Raw genomic sequence first — 12,483 nt, 5'->3', positions numbered from 1 at the left:
TCAGACCGTGTTCGTATGGCGCCAACGGCTTGCAGTCAATTCAGACTTCAAGTAATGGCTCGACGGTTCTGGATCAACGCTATGGATTTGTAGGTCATCATAATAACTCCGCCTCTGAAAGCTTAATCAATGAGGATCTTGGGCTCCAAAGATCCATACTTCTCAAAGAACTCCTTAAATAGCCGGATGCCGTAGCCCACATCTGCAGTACCTCCGGTCTCACGAATGCTGTGCATGCTGAGCTGAGGGTTGCCGAGATCCAGTGTTCGCATACCCAGAGCAGCAGCAAGACCAGGGCCAATGGTGCTACCGCAGGGTGAGTCGTTGCGGACGACGAAAAGTTGAAGAGGGACACCAGCTGTGCGAGCGCACTCCTCAATGAGAACAATTCCTGGCGAGTTGGTGGCATATCGCTGGTTGGCGTTGATCTTGACGACAGTGCCACCGTTCATGGCTGGCTGATGCGACGACTCGTATTTCCCAGCATAGTTGGGGTGCACAGAATGAGCCATATCAGCAGATACGAGGAACGATCTTGATAGAGTCTGCTCGTATGCAGTAGCTTCCTCGCCCTCATGGTGGACAGCCTCGTAGCTACCCTCACTAGAGGCATCCCTGTTTCCAGGAAGAACTGAGAGGCGGCGGATGACAGATGGCAGTAGGTTAGAGTTGGCACCCTGGGCAGATGTAGAACCAATCTCTTCGTGGTCGAAGCAGACAGTCAAGCGAATAGTGCTATCATCCTCAAGAGAGGACTCGTCCTTGACTGACTCGATGAGTCCCTCTACTGAGCAGTATGTCATGCCAAGGTTGTCAAGACGAGGAGAGAAGATGAACTCGTCGGCAAGACCACCGATACATGACTTTTGAGTATCGTAGAGCACAAGTTCAAAGTCCACAATGGCGGAGACGTCAACTCCTGCCTCGGCTGCAATAACATCGAGGACCTGAGGGTGGTGTCGTTCAGTGATCACCTTCAGAGGCTTGAACTCCTCATTTTCCTCGTCCTCGTCCTTCTTCTCTTCAGACTTCTCCTTGACACCCTTGTTCAGCTCGGCTGCAACAAGTCCTGCAATGGGGAAAAGCTCGGTTTCTTTGTTGGGATCGAAGTTGGTCTGTCGGTGGAGGTGGATAGCGAGGGTTGGAATTCTCACCAAAGGCTTGTCGACCTTGACAAGCTTCTGAACAAAGTTGTCACCTTCCTTGACCAGAACACGACCAGCGATACTTAGGTCACGATCGAACCATGAGGTCCAGATACCACCACCATATGTCTCGACACCGATTTGGAGGAAGCCTACGTTGGTCTTCTTGGAAACGGGCTTCAGTCGAAGGCAGGGAGAATCGGTATGAGCACCAACGATGGCGACAGGGTTACCAGGACGCCACTTTCGGCCGATGGTGAAAGCAACGATAGTGGATGCATTGCGAGTAAGGTAGTACTTTCCGCCGGGACGAAGGGTTGAAGCCCACGAGTCACGCTCACGGATGAGCTTGAAGCCAGCCTTTTCGAAACGGGCTGATGCAGATTGAACGGCGTGATAGGCTGTGAGATGTTAGGTTTTGTATTATACAATCAGGCTGGAAAGTCTTACGAGTTGGCGACGCATTGACAAAGTCAACAAAGTCAAGAGCTTCCTGAGGAGGTGCCATGATGGGCGAAGAAGTGGAGAAGGTATATGTGAATGGGGTAGTTACAATTGCGGATCTGATTGTTGGTAAACGTCGTGAAGAGAGACGAAAGAGAGCGAGCATCTGGTGGAGAGAGGGAAAAGTAAAGGAAGCGGTGGGAGTTTAGAACTAAGTTAGGATTGAAGACGTCGTTGGGAAAACGGGTCATGTGGTTGGTTCGTTACTGCGGGAAGCTGCAACTGTTCTACCTGCCACAATCACCGAGGCGGGGCTTATCTTATCGGAGTAGGAGCTTCCCAATGTGGAAGTACGTCATTGAAACAATCAACTCTTTACAGCAGTAGGTTAGTAGGCACTAGGCAGTCCAGATACCCTCACATTGACTTGGTCTTCATTTTGATTCAAATCATTGATTTCTTCTATATCTTCTCTTATATGTCCCATCATGTCATACAAAGCTCAATGGCTGGAATATATCGCCAGAGCAGTGGTATCAAGTTCTATCTATCCCAAACAGAAAGCAAAAGCCAATCAATATCGCTCAACAAGAAATCCCGAAAACACAGTAATAAGGAGAGATTTTGGCGTAGAGCTTACACTCCAAACAGACCAGTGCCGAATTGCTTAATTGTTATCTGAGCCAGAAGCGACGCCCTTCTCAGTCTGAGAGACAGAGTTGGTAATCTCAGACTTGTTGAATACAAGACCAGGGTGACCGAAGAAGAGAGCAATAGCGGCGATAACAATGACAGCACCCTCAAGGATGATGAAGGGAATCTCATGCTTGATCAGCTCACCATCGTATCCCTCGCGAAGCTCAGCAACACGGTAGATGCATCGAGTGAGGATGAGAATGATGGAAGCAGAGAGACCAACAAAGAAAGCAATCATGCGCCAACCAAAAGCCTGAGCTTGGCCAGATCGCCAGTATCGGATCATGTAGTCGGAGAAGGCGGCGATGAAAGCAACGAGGACGATGACCTGGAGGGCAAGACCGGCCATTGAGACATCAACGCCAACGGTGCTGTCGCTTTCGGTGGACATGGCACCACCAGCGGCTTGGAGGATCAAGCAGACAATGTCGAAGGGGATGAAAATCCAGATGAAGAGCTGAGGCCTGAAGCGGGAGAGCTCAGGAGAAAAGTAGTTGATTGCTTTGGAGAGGGTGACGTAGATGGAGGCAGTGTAGAAGACGGGAGCGATGGTAAGACAGACTAAAGACAAACTCGTTAATGTGTGATGATTGTATAGTGGAAGGATAAGTACTTACCAATCTGGATCATGAAAGCGTTGAAAGAGAAGGGGTTGTACCACATCATGATGCGACCAACATAGCCGACGACTTCGGACATGCAGCCCAAAAGCATACCAGTCATGAAACCCCAGCTCTTCCATCGAATACCGAGATAAAGGTGCACGATACCGATGAGAGAAAAGAGAACGACAAAGACAATGTTGGCAGCGAGAGAGGGCCGATAACCGTAAAGACTCCAGTCGATGGGGCAAGTGTCGAGATCGCAAGGAGAGTCAGAGCCAAAGACGTCCTTGGGGTCGATGGAATAGTTGTAAGGCATGTTGTTGGTTAGTAAGAGAATAGTATGTATGAGATGTATTTTAGAAGGATCAATGTAAGCTTATTGTTGAAGCTGTGTTGAGATGAGTGTGATGATGATAAAACCTCTTCTTGGCTGGGGAAGATGGGGATTGATATAGACATGATGAAAGCACTTTGTATATACAAAATATTCATCATATTTGATACAAACCTCGGACTCGGACTCTGATGTGTGCAAAAGCCCCTGCTGCGTTTGAGGCTCATCCACCAAGCTTAGCTATCTAAGCTCCCATCGCTCTCGCATTTTAGCGCCGCAAAGGTCGCTCCACGAAGGACGATAGGCGAGACTCCATTGGAACAAGTAAGGATTTTCGAAATGGGAATGCGACTAGAGCATCAGCCTCCATGGGCTAATGGGGGGCGGTGTCAGCATTTGACAAGCTGCAGTAAGAGGCTAAGAATGCAAGCTAGTCAAGGTGTGCTCTTTTGTTTCAGAGAAGCCCGTAAGCACAGGTGTTTTGTTAACGGGAATATTAATCGTATGGCTTTATGTAGGTCTTCTTTTGGTTGTAATTGTCATTCCAGATGATACTACGGATAGTCACCTCAATTATTCAAAGTTCTATTCTCAACAGCTACCAAAACATGGACATGAACCAAACCCTGTCTGAAATAAAGAGAGCACTCGCTGCATTGGTACTTTACGGAGCAATTGATCTGCCGCTAGCAATTGCGAGAAGCGAGTCCGACTCGACGAACCAATCATCATCTCGATCATATCCCAAAGGATGCATAGCCTGATAGGGCTCATGCCAAGATTGTCTTGATGGTATTTCAGCTACGCGTCATTCATGGATATTCAGCCTTGATCCATCCTTCTCGAAATAATTTCCTTTCTTTAGTATCCGTTACTAGCTGACAGCTTGAATCGTCGTCATCTTTGGTGTACACATTCACAACGACACTCAGCAACCACTCTTCACATATTGTACTTTCACATCTCACAATAAGCAGTCGAGATTTTCCTGTGATTTGTATGGTAGACAACAAGTCCTAGTCTCGCAATCTGACCGCCAGCTCAAAAGCAAGCAAGCCAATCTTGTCACAGTCCACCAAACTATTATCTTACCATCCATTCCAACGTGTTTAATCCTTATTATTTTACACGTGTACGCGTAACTGCTTCATCGTCTTGCACTTTAATTTGAAGCTGTCATATCGAAACAAACCCATGCTCCATACCTGAACCACTGTCAGATTCTTGTAGTAAGAGCTAGCATACGTAGTAGAAAGCTATGGCACAACACTAGTGAGAAGTAATCCACTACTGCAGTCGTTCTCTGCGGTGGGATTGACTTGTTTTACAGTAGTCAAAGCATATTGATCCGACTCCGTGTCCGTGTCCGTACCGTTGACGGATTTCGGCCGATATTATATCTTCCGGTTTGAGTGTGGATAACAAAGTCTCCTGTTCTCATTTCCGATCGATGCCTTCATGCTAATGATAAATAGTGACTCATAAATTACAAAATGTAAAGTGTGTTCAAGTCATATCAAAATCTCATCTTTTCAGATAGATCTTTGGGATAATGCTTACATGTCTCATTCGACAGTACCCAATACATGCAAACACACAAATTTCCACACATCATAACTAGCATCTTACATCTCTTTCTGAACATACTGTAAGACAATCTAGTCGACTCCAAAAACACAACATAGCCTATTAAGTGTCAATCCGTAACATGGTGCTTACTTGAGTGCCTGGCAACAGTTGTCTGGATCTAAAGTACCCGTGACTACTAAGGCTACCTCCCATCAAAAGACACAAGTATCGATTACTTAGTAACTACTGATGAGTGGAGCAGAGTGGATGAAACGTTTGGCCGTATACAACGCCGATAAGTTGAACGTAATACTATACATAGTTTCCAAAATTATCTTGAATATAAAATACAGTAAATCAAGTTGATCTATCACCAAAAAACCAAATAAGTAGTGTACCTAAATGGACAAACCCAGACATCGTCAGCCCCGATCTCGATGCTTGTAACTCCCTAAATAACGCCGTGGGATATCTCAGATAGTTCAAATCCAGATGAGAACATCATGATGCCTCAATACCGTCCATGATCATTAAACAAACAATGCCTTCCCAGCAAGATTTCCTGTCGCTTTGTACCTTTGTTCGATCCACATGATCCACCCAGAAAGTATGTAACCAGAGAACGCCTTCAACACTATCCCTATCCATCTTTTCCTTTTCTTTTTGTATTATATTGGTTATTATCCCATCAGCTTTGCTCCCCGTTTTCTGAAGGTGCAATCTCTGTCGCCTGGGAATCTATAGAGTCTCGTCGACTTCTCGTCTCAACCGCTTCCGCTTCCTCTTGGACAGGCGCAGGTGCAGGCGCAACGGGAGATACGGGACTCTGCACGCGGACGACACGCGGGGATTCGCGGGGCAGCGGTCGTTGCTGAAGTTCGGAGAGGGGCACGGTCGTTTGGCCTGTGCGGACTTTGTAGTTGGCGAGCGATAGGCGAAGACGGAGTGTTTCTGCTCTCTGTTTCGTTATGTTAGTGAATGATTCGTGTAGGTCGAGGTGAGCTGGGACAAAGCGTACTTGTCTTATTTGCTGACGTGTAAGTATTGTAGGTTGCTGTGTAGTTTGTTCTGTAGGTGCGGGAGCTGTATCATGATCGCTCGTGGTGGTAGCCCATGATGCATCGTTGGCAGACGTGTCGAACACGGAGCTCACGTCAGGACTGGCACTTCTCACAGACGCGTCCTGTACAATCAATGTCAGCAAAAGCCATTTCCTCATGACAAGCCTTGTATATGCTGTAGTTGGATAGCCCATACCTCATCACGTCCCAGACACGCCTTCTTGGCTGCCGGCGCGCTACCCTCGATATCGAGCAGCCTCTTCTTACCCTCAATAGCCATCTTGACAGGACTATGACCCAGCGTGGGCTTAAACAAGTTCTTTGGTGTACCAAGCGCGTTGGCATCCAATGGAGCGAGGGCGCGTCGCTTTGCAGGTGAAGATGTAGATGATGATGTCGTTGAAGGCTCCATTGCCTGAAGCCGTTTGGTAGTACAAGAAACGGAAGAACGGATTAGATAACCAAAAGGAGGAAGACACAAGACAAAAAAAGGTTGCGCGTTAGAGAGAGGGCGTTTTTTTTTTGGTCGTGTTCAACGTGTTAGTGGGAACGAGGAACGTTGGATGGGAAAGTAAAGTAAAGTGGTGGTTTTGTCTAGGAGGGACGCGGGCGATAAGATAAGGTGGGGGATGATTTCCAGACTTTGGCGTTTTTGGGTTGATTGGAGAAGACGATCTTTGGTAGATGGGCTTTTTTCCTAGTCAACCAAACACGACAATAAAATGATATAAAGAAAGAAAAGGATGTAATTCATTCGCGATTCGAAATATTCTTCTGCATCTCAATAGTGTCTCTCTCATTCCATCACCAAAAGACCCCGTTCCTAAACCCAGCAACCAATTAATACGTCCTTCGCCTGTCACGTCTCACGGCCCAGGTACTTTACAGAGTCTCTACACGGTCGCGCTTTATATCCTTGTCTTTTAAAACCCCAGCCATCGTCTATTTTATTTACTAAATACCGCATCCGGTCTAGCTCGGCTTATATAATGATCTCCAGCTGCAGACATCGCGTGCGTGTCAGAGGGTCTTCAATCTAACCGAAATCTATTTAGCGTTTGCTTTCCCGTGCCTTGTGGGGCTGAGTCTCCCGTCACGGCCCAGATGCATGAACGGCAAGTCGGAGGCCAAGGTAACATTCAACTATACCTCTCTCTGCATCAAATACAAACATCAACAGAATGGGAGGACTGCGAAAGGTAGCAAAATGCTGGGTATCATTTGGTCCGAGTCCATATCTATGAAACTCAGGACCTCATCGCCACTGTCAGGACGAAGTGTCTTGATAGCTTCAACTGGACTAAAACAACCAACTACAAAGCGCTCCAGAAACTACTAATCGTCAAAACAAGACATAATGCATTACCAAAGTTGCCTCCCACCACAAAAAACTCCCATGCACCCTCTGTCGGATCACATCCTGTCTGTCATCCTTGATTCAGAACAATGCGCCTGCCATGATGTTTTCAACCCCTTCCACCTTTTACTGTCCACCTTGCAACCAAACACGTAAGTACTTTCCAAAATAAATAAGAGTCCCAGCATCCAAAGCTGGAGTTTGATATAACGATAAAACAAAACTTTGGCCGAAAATGTACCGCTGCATGGTTGTATATCCCATGCGACATCTTAATTACTGGCCTGGTTATGTTCTCAATACCCAGTCGTATACTATCCAATGCCGTTCAACGGCTTGGAAGTTATGAAGTAGCCATGTAGTAATGCTGGCTAGTGTCGAATTGGAAGGGCTTTGAAAAGTCCATCTTGACATCGTCCCAGTCTGGTTCTTGTAACGATGGCTGATCAAACAGCAATGCAGCATCCGCAGCCAGCATGTCGTTAACATTGCCACCATTGTTGCCCATGTTGAGCAATAAATCGGAATCCACATTGTGCCAATCGAAGTTGACCTCAAGGCTCGTGCTATCAGGAATATCGCTGTTGGGCTCACTACTACCAGTGTCCTTGGCAGACTCAGGGGTGTCTCTAGGTGTCAAATAGCTAAGAGCGTTGTAGTCGTAGAATGGATTATCATAAATTCCATTTCCGCGCTCGACTCCAAGGTTGCTGACCAGCATCTCGGGATCGATGTTGGCATTGGCCCATGGATCAGTGGTCATGAGGTCAACCGGCTTAGCATCGACCTGCTTAGGAGTCGCACCAGCCTTGACACCAGCTTTGTTATCTTGAGGCTTACCCATGCTGCTAGCAGATCGCTTCATATTGCCATCAGTAAACACAGGGGTGGCTGCCGTGGTAATAGGTGTCTGCCCTTGCTTGGAGTTTGTGACGCTCATGGAGGCCGCTTCAGCCTTCTTTGAACCATCGGGCTCAAGTCCCAAGGCCATAGCCAAGTTTTCTTGAACAAACTTCAAAGGATTCTCCCGTGGTTTCGTATGTTCCTCAAGAATATGCTGCTGAAGAGCTTGCTCGGTGCTGTAGCCGGTTGTCGAAAATTCGCATTCGGGTTCCTTGCAAGTGAGGACCGGTCTGTGAGCAATTTGGGTTTCCGACGCTCTTCGAACATCAGGAGATGTCTTCTTGCCGGCTTTAGGTGAAGGAGTGGCGGCCTGAGATGGTGTCCCGTTAGGTCTTGCCTTCTTGCGTGACGGGGGCAGATGCAAGTCGATCACCGGAGGCTTTCCAACATAGGTAGGGTTGCCTGCGCCAAACTCAAAGCCGCCGGGCGCATGGGTGGTCGTAGGGGCTGGCGGCGCCTGTGATCCCTTGTTGCCTCCCTTGGCGGCACTGCCCCTGCGAGCATTTTCGACTACTGGTACTGGTTGCCGAGGTTGAGGTTGTTGAGGCGCTGGTTGTGGTTGGACAGGCTGTGCGTTCTGAACTGGAGGTGTGACGTGCGGTTTAGCCATACCCATGTTTCTGGCCATCATCTCGGCAGCCAGATCCTTAGCCATGCCCTCAAGCATAACACGAGCTTCGGCGATCTCGGCGGAATCGATCGAGAATGAGTTCTTGAGAATAGACATCTTATCACCGTCGGCGAATTGTTTCAAGATCCTCCATCGCTGAGCCAAGTTAGCACGGGTTACTTTGTTAGGTCTGGGATATAACTTACCATTCGGAAGAACAGCTTCGCGCGTGTGTCATCGCGTGTGATGTTGTACCACTTGGTCAGGCCACGACCAATCTTGGTCATGTCCACCACAATCTTGGTGAGCTTGGCAGCCATCTCGCTGTGCTCCTCTTGGGACATGGGAATATCATTCATAACCTCCTGGATCGACTTGCGTTGTTCCTCCTGTCCAAGCGCTTTGAGGCGTGCCATGGTTTCATTGCCGGGTTGTAGATTACCAGCCCTGCTCATCTGCGCCTTCAGTAGCTGGGCCCGTTGCTCAGCAGTGAGGGAAGAAAGATCCTGAGGATTCATCGGCCTGGGGGCTTGAGGCTGCTGTTGTTGGTTGGGTTGTGACGCGGGTCTCGCAGGCACTTGCTTCGTAGCTTCAGGCACGTCGAGGGCATCGTCGTTGCTTGGGCGCTTGAGGTTCTTCGCTGCGGGTGCAGGTGATGGGTTAGGAGGTTGAGCACGGTTGTTGGCAGGTTGAGGTCTGACGTTTCTCATCTGCTCGGGAGTAACGGTCGGCTGTTTCTGGCCTCCCTGTTGGGGAGTAGCATTCTGTCCCATTGCTGTTGGTGCTTGTACAGGCTGGGTCTGAGGCGTCGGGTTCGGCTGAGGCGGTTGCTGGAGTTGCATCGGGGCTTGAGGCACACCCATCGGGTTCTGCATTCCTTGCTGGCCCTGGCGAGCAGCCTGGAGCTGAGCCTGTTGTGCAGCTTGAGCTCGTTGTTGCTGTTGGTTCATCCAGCCCTGCTTCTTCATTTGAATGACGATGCTGCGCAATTGCTCCTCGGGGAGACCTGCAAACTGGGGCTTCGATGCTCTGACCTGCTGAATCTCATGGGGAGCTGCCTGTAGGATCTGAGGCGGGAACTGCATCTGCTGTCGGGCTGCCTGTAGAGGATTAGGTCCTGGTCCGGCTCCAGGCTGCATGCCTTGGTTAGCAGTGTTTTGGCCAAGTGGTTGCGGCTGCTGGGCTTGCTGCTGAGGGGAGAACTGTTGTCCTGGTTGCTGCCCCTGAGGAGGTTGTTGCTGCTGCTGCTGCTGTGGCATCATCGCACGCCGTTGAATAATAAGTTGGAACTGCTTCTGCTGGATCGCCGCCAATTGGTTCCGCATGTGTGGGGGAATGTTGTTCTGCTGAAGCCACACCTTGAGCGGTCCCCATTTCTTGATCTCAGGAGGGATCTGGTTTTGGAGCTGGGTGAGGACTTGAGGTGGCAGATCCATCGAGTCCATCATGGCCAATTGCTGAGTAGGGTTGAACCGAGCCATTGGTCCTTGTTGCTGGTTGCCATTCATAGGTACGCCGCCCTGTGACTGTTGCATACCAACTGGCACTTGACCACCCATGTTGGGGTTCATTTGGCCCATCTGGCCAGGCGGGCGGTTGGGCATTTGCCCCGGAGTGTTCTGTCCACCGTTGGGTCCCATTTGTTCCTGGCGCTTGTTCTGCCAACGCTGCATCACCTCATTCAACTTGTCCGGGGACAGACCGCTCACGATTGCACGCTGCTCCTGTGGTAGAGCAGCCAGCATATGGTGGAAAGCCTGGCTGTTTGGTCGCTGTGCCCCTTGGTTGAATCGCTGGTCTCCGAATTGTACCCCGCCCTGGCCTGCCGCCTGGTTCATGTTATTCCCAGGTCGAGACACAGGTGTATTAAGTGTATTCATTCCAGGACTTTGAGAAGTTTGCATATTTCCTCCCATCCCCTGTTGGCTTTGCATCTGCTTCATCTGCTGAGCTTGAAGTTGTGCTTGAGTCTGCTGAGCCTGGTTGATCTTCATTTGCTGCTGGATGTTCATGTTCTGGTGAGGCTGTTGCTGTTGTGGCGGTCGGGGACCCTGTTGATTCGCTGCGTTTTGTCCGGCCGGCTGGGGTGTCGGGTTGCGGTTCTGTGCTGTGTTGGCGGGTACTACCATCTGCCCTGCTTGCTGGGCCATAAGCCCATTCATTTGCTCGGCCTTGATGCTCTCCATGTTGGAGGGAAAAGACGAGAAGTCGTTGTTCCCTTGATTGTTGTTGGTCGTTCCGTGTTGCTGCTGCCCTTGCTGTTGCTGTTGCTGTTGCTGTTGCTGTTGCTGTTGCTGTTGCTGTTGCTGTTGCTGCTGCTGCTGCTGCTGCTGCTGCTGTTGCTGTTGTTGCTGGAGTTGTGACTGCTGTTGACGGAGAGACTGCTGGCTTGCTTGCTGCTGCATCATGGTTGCCTGGTTGTTGTTACCATTTTGTGCCATCCCTTGCTGCGGCTGTCCCTGCTGCTGCTGCTGAATTCGGTTCATGTTTGCTTTTAGAACCTGAAAGGCTTGATTTTGATAAAACCACATCAAAGGATCGCGACCTTGACTTGTCATCTCCTGTAGCTGTGCAGGAGAAATTCGGGACTGAAGTTGCAGGCGGGTGTGCGCCTTTTGTTGTTCCGAGGCGGTGTTAAACATCTTTGTGGCGAGTTCTGTAACTTTGTGCTTGTCTTGCTGTGAAAGCCTGGCCATATCCTGGGGCATTTGGGTTTGCTGTGGGCGGCCTTGTCCCGCAGGCATTCCGACCATTTGTTGTCCCGGGCCCATGCCGCGACCAGCCTGGTTTGCCATGCCCATACCCATATTCATGCCGGCACCCATGGGAAGCTGCTGCTGTCCTTGTCCCATTTGGCCACCTTGCGTTGGGTGTTGCATGGGCTGGAAGCCTTGCTGCAGACCTTGGCCCATACCGCGTCCCATTTGCATGTTCATCATCGCCTGTGCTTGGGCCTGAGCCTGAGCATTGACGTTTATGCTATTTTGGAGGTTAGGCTCGTTGGCCTGCCGCCGTTTAAAGAATTCCATAATCTTTTGGCCCATCTCTTGGTCATAGGCTTCCTAGAAGTGCGTTAGTATACCGTAGACGGGGAACAAAGAATCTAGTTTTCAGCATACTTTTGTGGGGGACTTGTGAAAGGCTTCGCGCTCAAAGTTGCAGCCCCATTCTGCGCCTTTCATGTAATCACCACCATTCATAGCAAGGTTGATATTAGTGATCCTGTGATTGTCAGCGAGGTTGAAAACAAATTTTGTGGGAAGTCAGGGCATACAAATTCATAGTTTTTCCCATACGATCAGAGATTACTACATTTGCCTGCCAGCATATTCCAGTAAAAGGCTGCGTGTGCTGAACCAAGTTCTGATAAACTATTTGCTGGAGCTGATTGGGTGTCGGCTTCCGCATCGGTTGCTGCTGCATCATCTGGCCGGCCCCAGCCATGTGCTGCATGTTGGCCGCCATGGCCTTGTTGAAGGGAATGAGACACGTCCCAGTCTGGTGAAGAAATGTTGTCGCTCCTACAAGTAGATGCGTTGTTGTTTAAAAGATGAGCGGGGATTTGAATAGCGGGCAGAGTTGGATAAAGTCGATCAAGCGAGGTGGTATTTAAGGACAGTATCCGTTCAAAGTTTCGTTCAAGGTTTCGATGTGGATGAGCGAGGCGAAGCTTGCGTCAAGGGTACCTATGAAAACACAGGGCGGTCCATAAAAAGGCGGTGGTTTGTGCAACAAGGCAGGCAGGACTTGGGAACGCCA

General features: G+C 49.4%; 4 protein-coding genes across 4 annotated transcripts; all 4 read right to left on the bottom strand.

Annotated features, from left to right (window-relative positions):
- Positions 1 to 122: 122 nt before the first annotated feature.
- On the bottom strand, positions 123 to 1,653 carry EDB82DRAFT_431179 (peptidase M18; the record flags this gene model as incomplete). The annotated part of the gene is made up of 2 exons (XM_025726513.1): positions 123 to 1,546; positions 1,596 to 1,653. The coding sequence occupies 2 exons, from the start codon at positions 1,651 to 1,653 to the stop codon at positions 123 to 125; spliced, it is 1,482 nt and encodes a 493-aa protein (XP_025581072.1).
- Positions 1,654 to 1,969: 316 nt separating this feature from the next.
- EDB82DRAFT_207710 (RTA1 like protein-domain-containing protein) lies at positions 1,970 to 3,384 on the bottom strand. Its single transcript, XM_025726512.2, has 2 exons — positions 2,903 to 3,384; positions 1,970 to 2,846 (listed from the first exon to the last, which is right to left on the bottom strand). The coding sequence occupies exons 1-2, from the start codon at positions 3,204 to 3,206 to the stop codon at positions 2,257 to 2,259; spliced, it is 894 nt and encodes a 297-aa protein (XP_025581071.2). The 5' UTR covers positions 3,207 to 3,384; the 3' UTR covers positions 1,970 to 2,256.
- A 1,690-nt stretch (positions 3,385 to 5,074) lies between these two features.
- EDB82DRAFT_503410 (uncharacterized protein) lies at positions 5,075 to 6,524 on the bottom strand. The gene is made up of 3 exons (XM_065608704.1): positions 6,051 to 6,524; positions 5,812 to 5,976; positions 5,075 to 5,751 (listed from the first exon to the last, which is right to left on the bottom strand). Exons 1-3 carry the CDS (start codon positions 6,264 to 6,266, stop codon positions 5,482 to 5,484), a joined length of 651 nt encoding a protein of 216 aa, XP_065463774.1. The 5' UTR covers positions 6,267 to 6,524; the 3' UTR covers positions 5,075 to 5,481.
- Positions 6,525 to 7,554: 1,030 nt separating this feature from the next.
- On the bottom strand, positions 7,555 to 12,177 carry EDB82DRAFT_476820 (uncharacterized protein; the record flags this gene model as incomplete). Its single annotated transcript, XM_025726509.2, has 4 exons — positions 7,555 to 8,880; positions 8,931 to 11,786; positions 11,844 to 11,946; positions 11,999 to 12,177. 4 exons carry the CDS (start codon positions 12,175 to 12,177, stop codon positions 7,555 to 7,557), a joined length of 4,464 nt encoding a protein of 1,487 aa, XP_025581069.2.
- Positions 12,178 to 12,483: the final 306 nt, after the last annotated feature.

The sequence above is a fragment of the Fusarium venenatum genome (assembly GCF_020744135.1).
Source record: "Fusarium venenatum strain MPI-CAGE-CH-0201 chromosome Unknown EDB82scaffold_3, whole genome shotgun sequence".
Lineage (NCBI taxonomy): Eukaryota > Fungi > Ascomycota > Sordariomycetes > Hypocreales > Nectriaceae > Fusarium > Fusarium venenatum.
The sequence above is the reverse complement of the archived record's forward strand: the minus strand, read 5'-3'. Positions and strand labels throughout refer to the sequence as shown.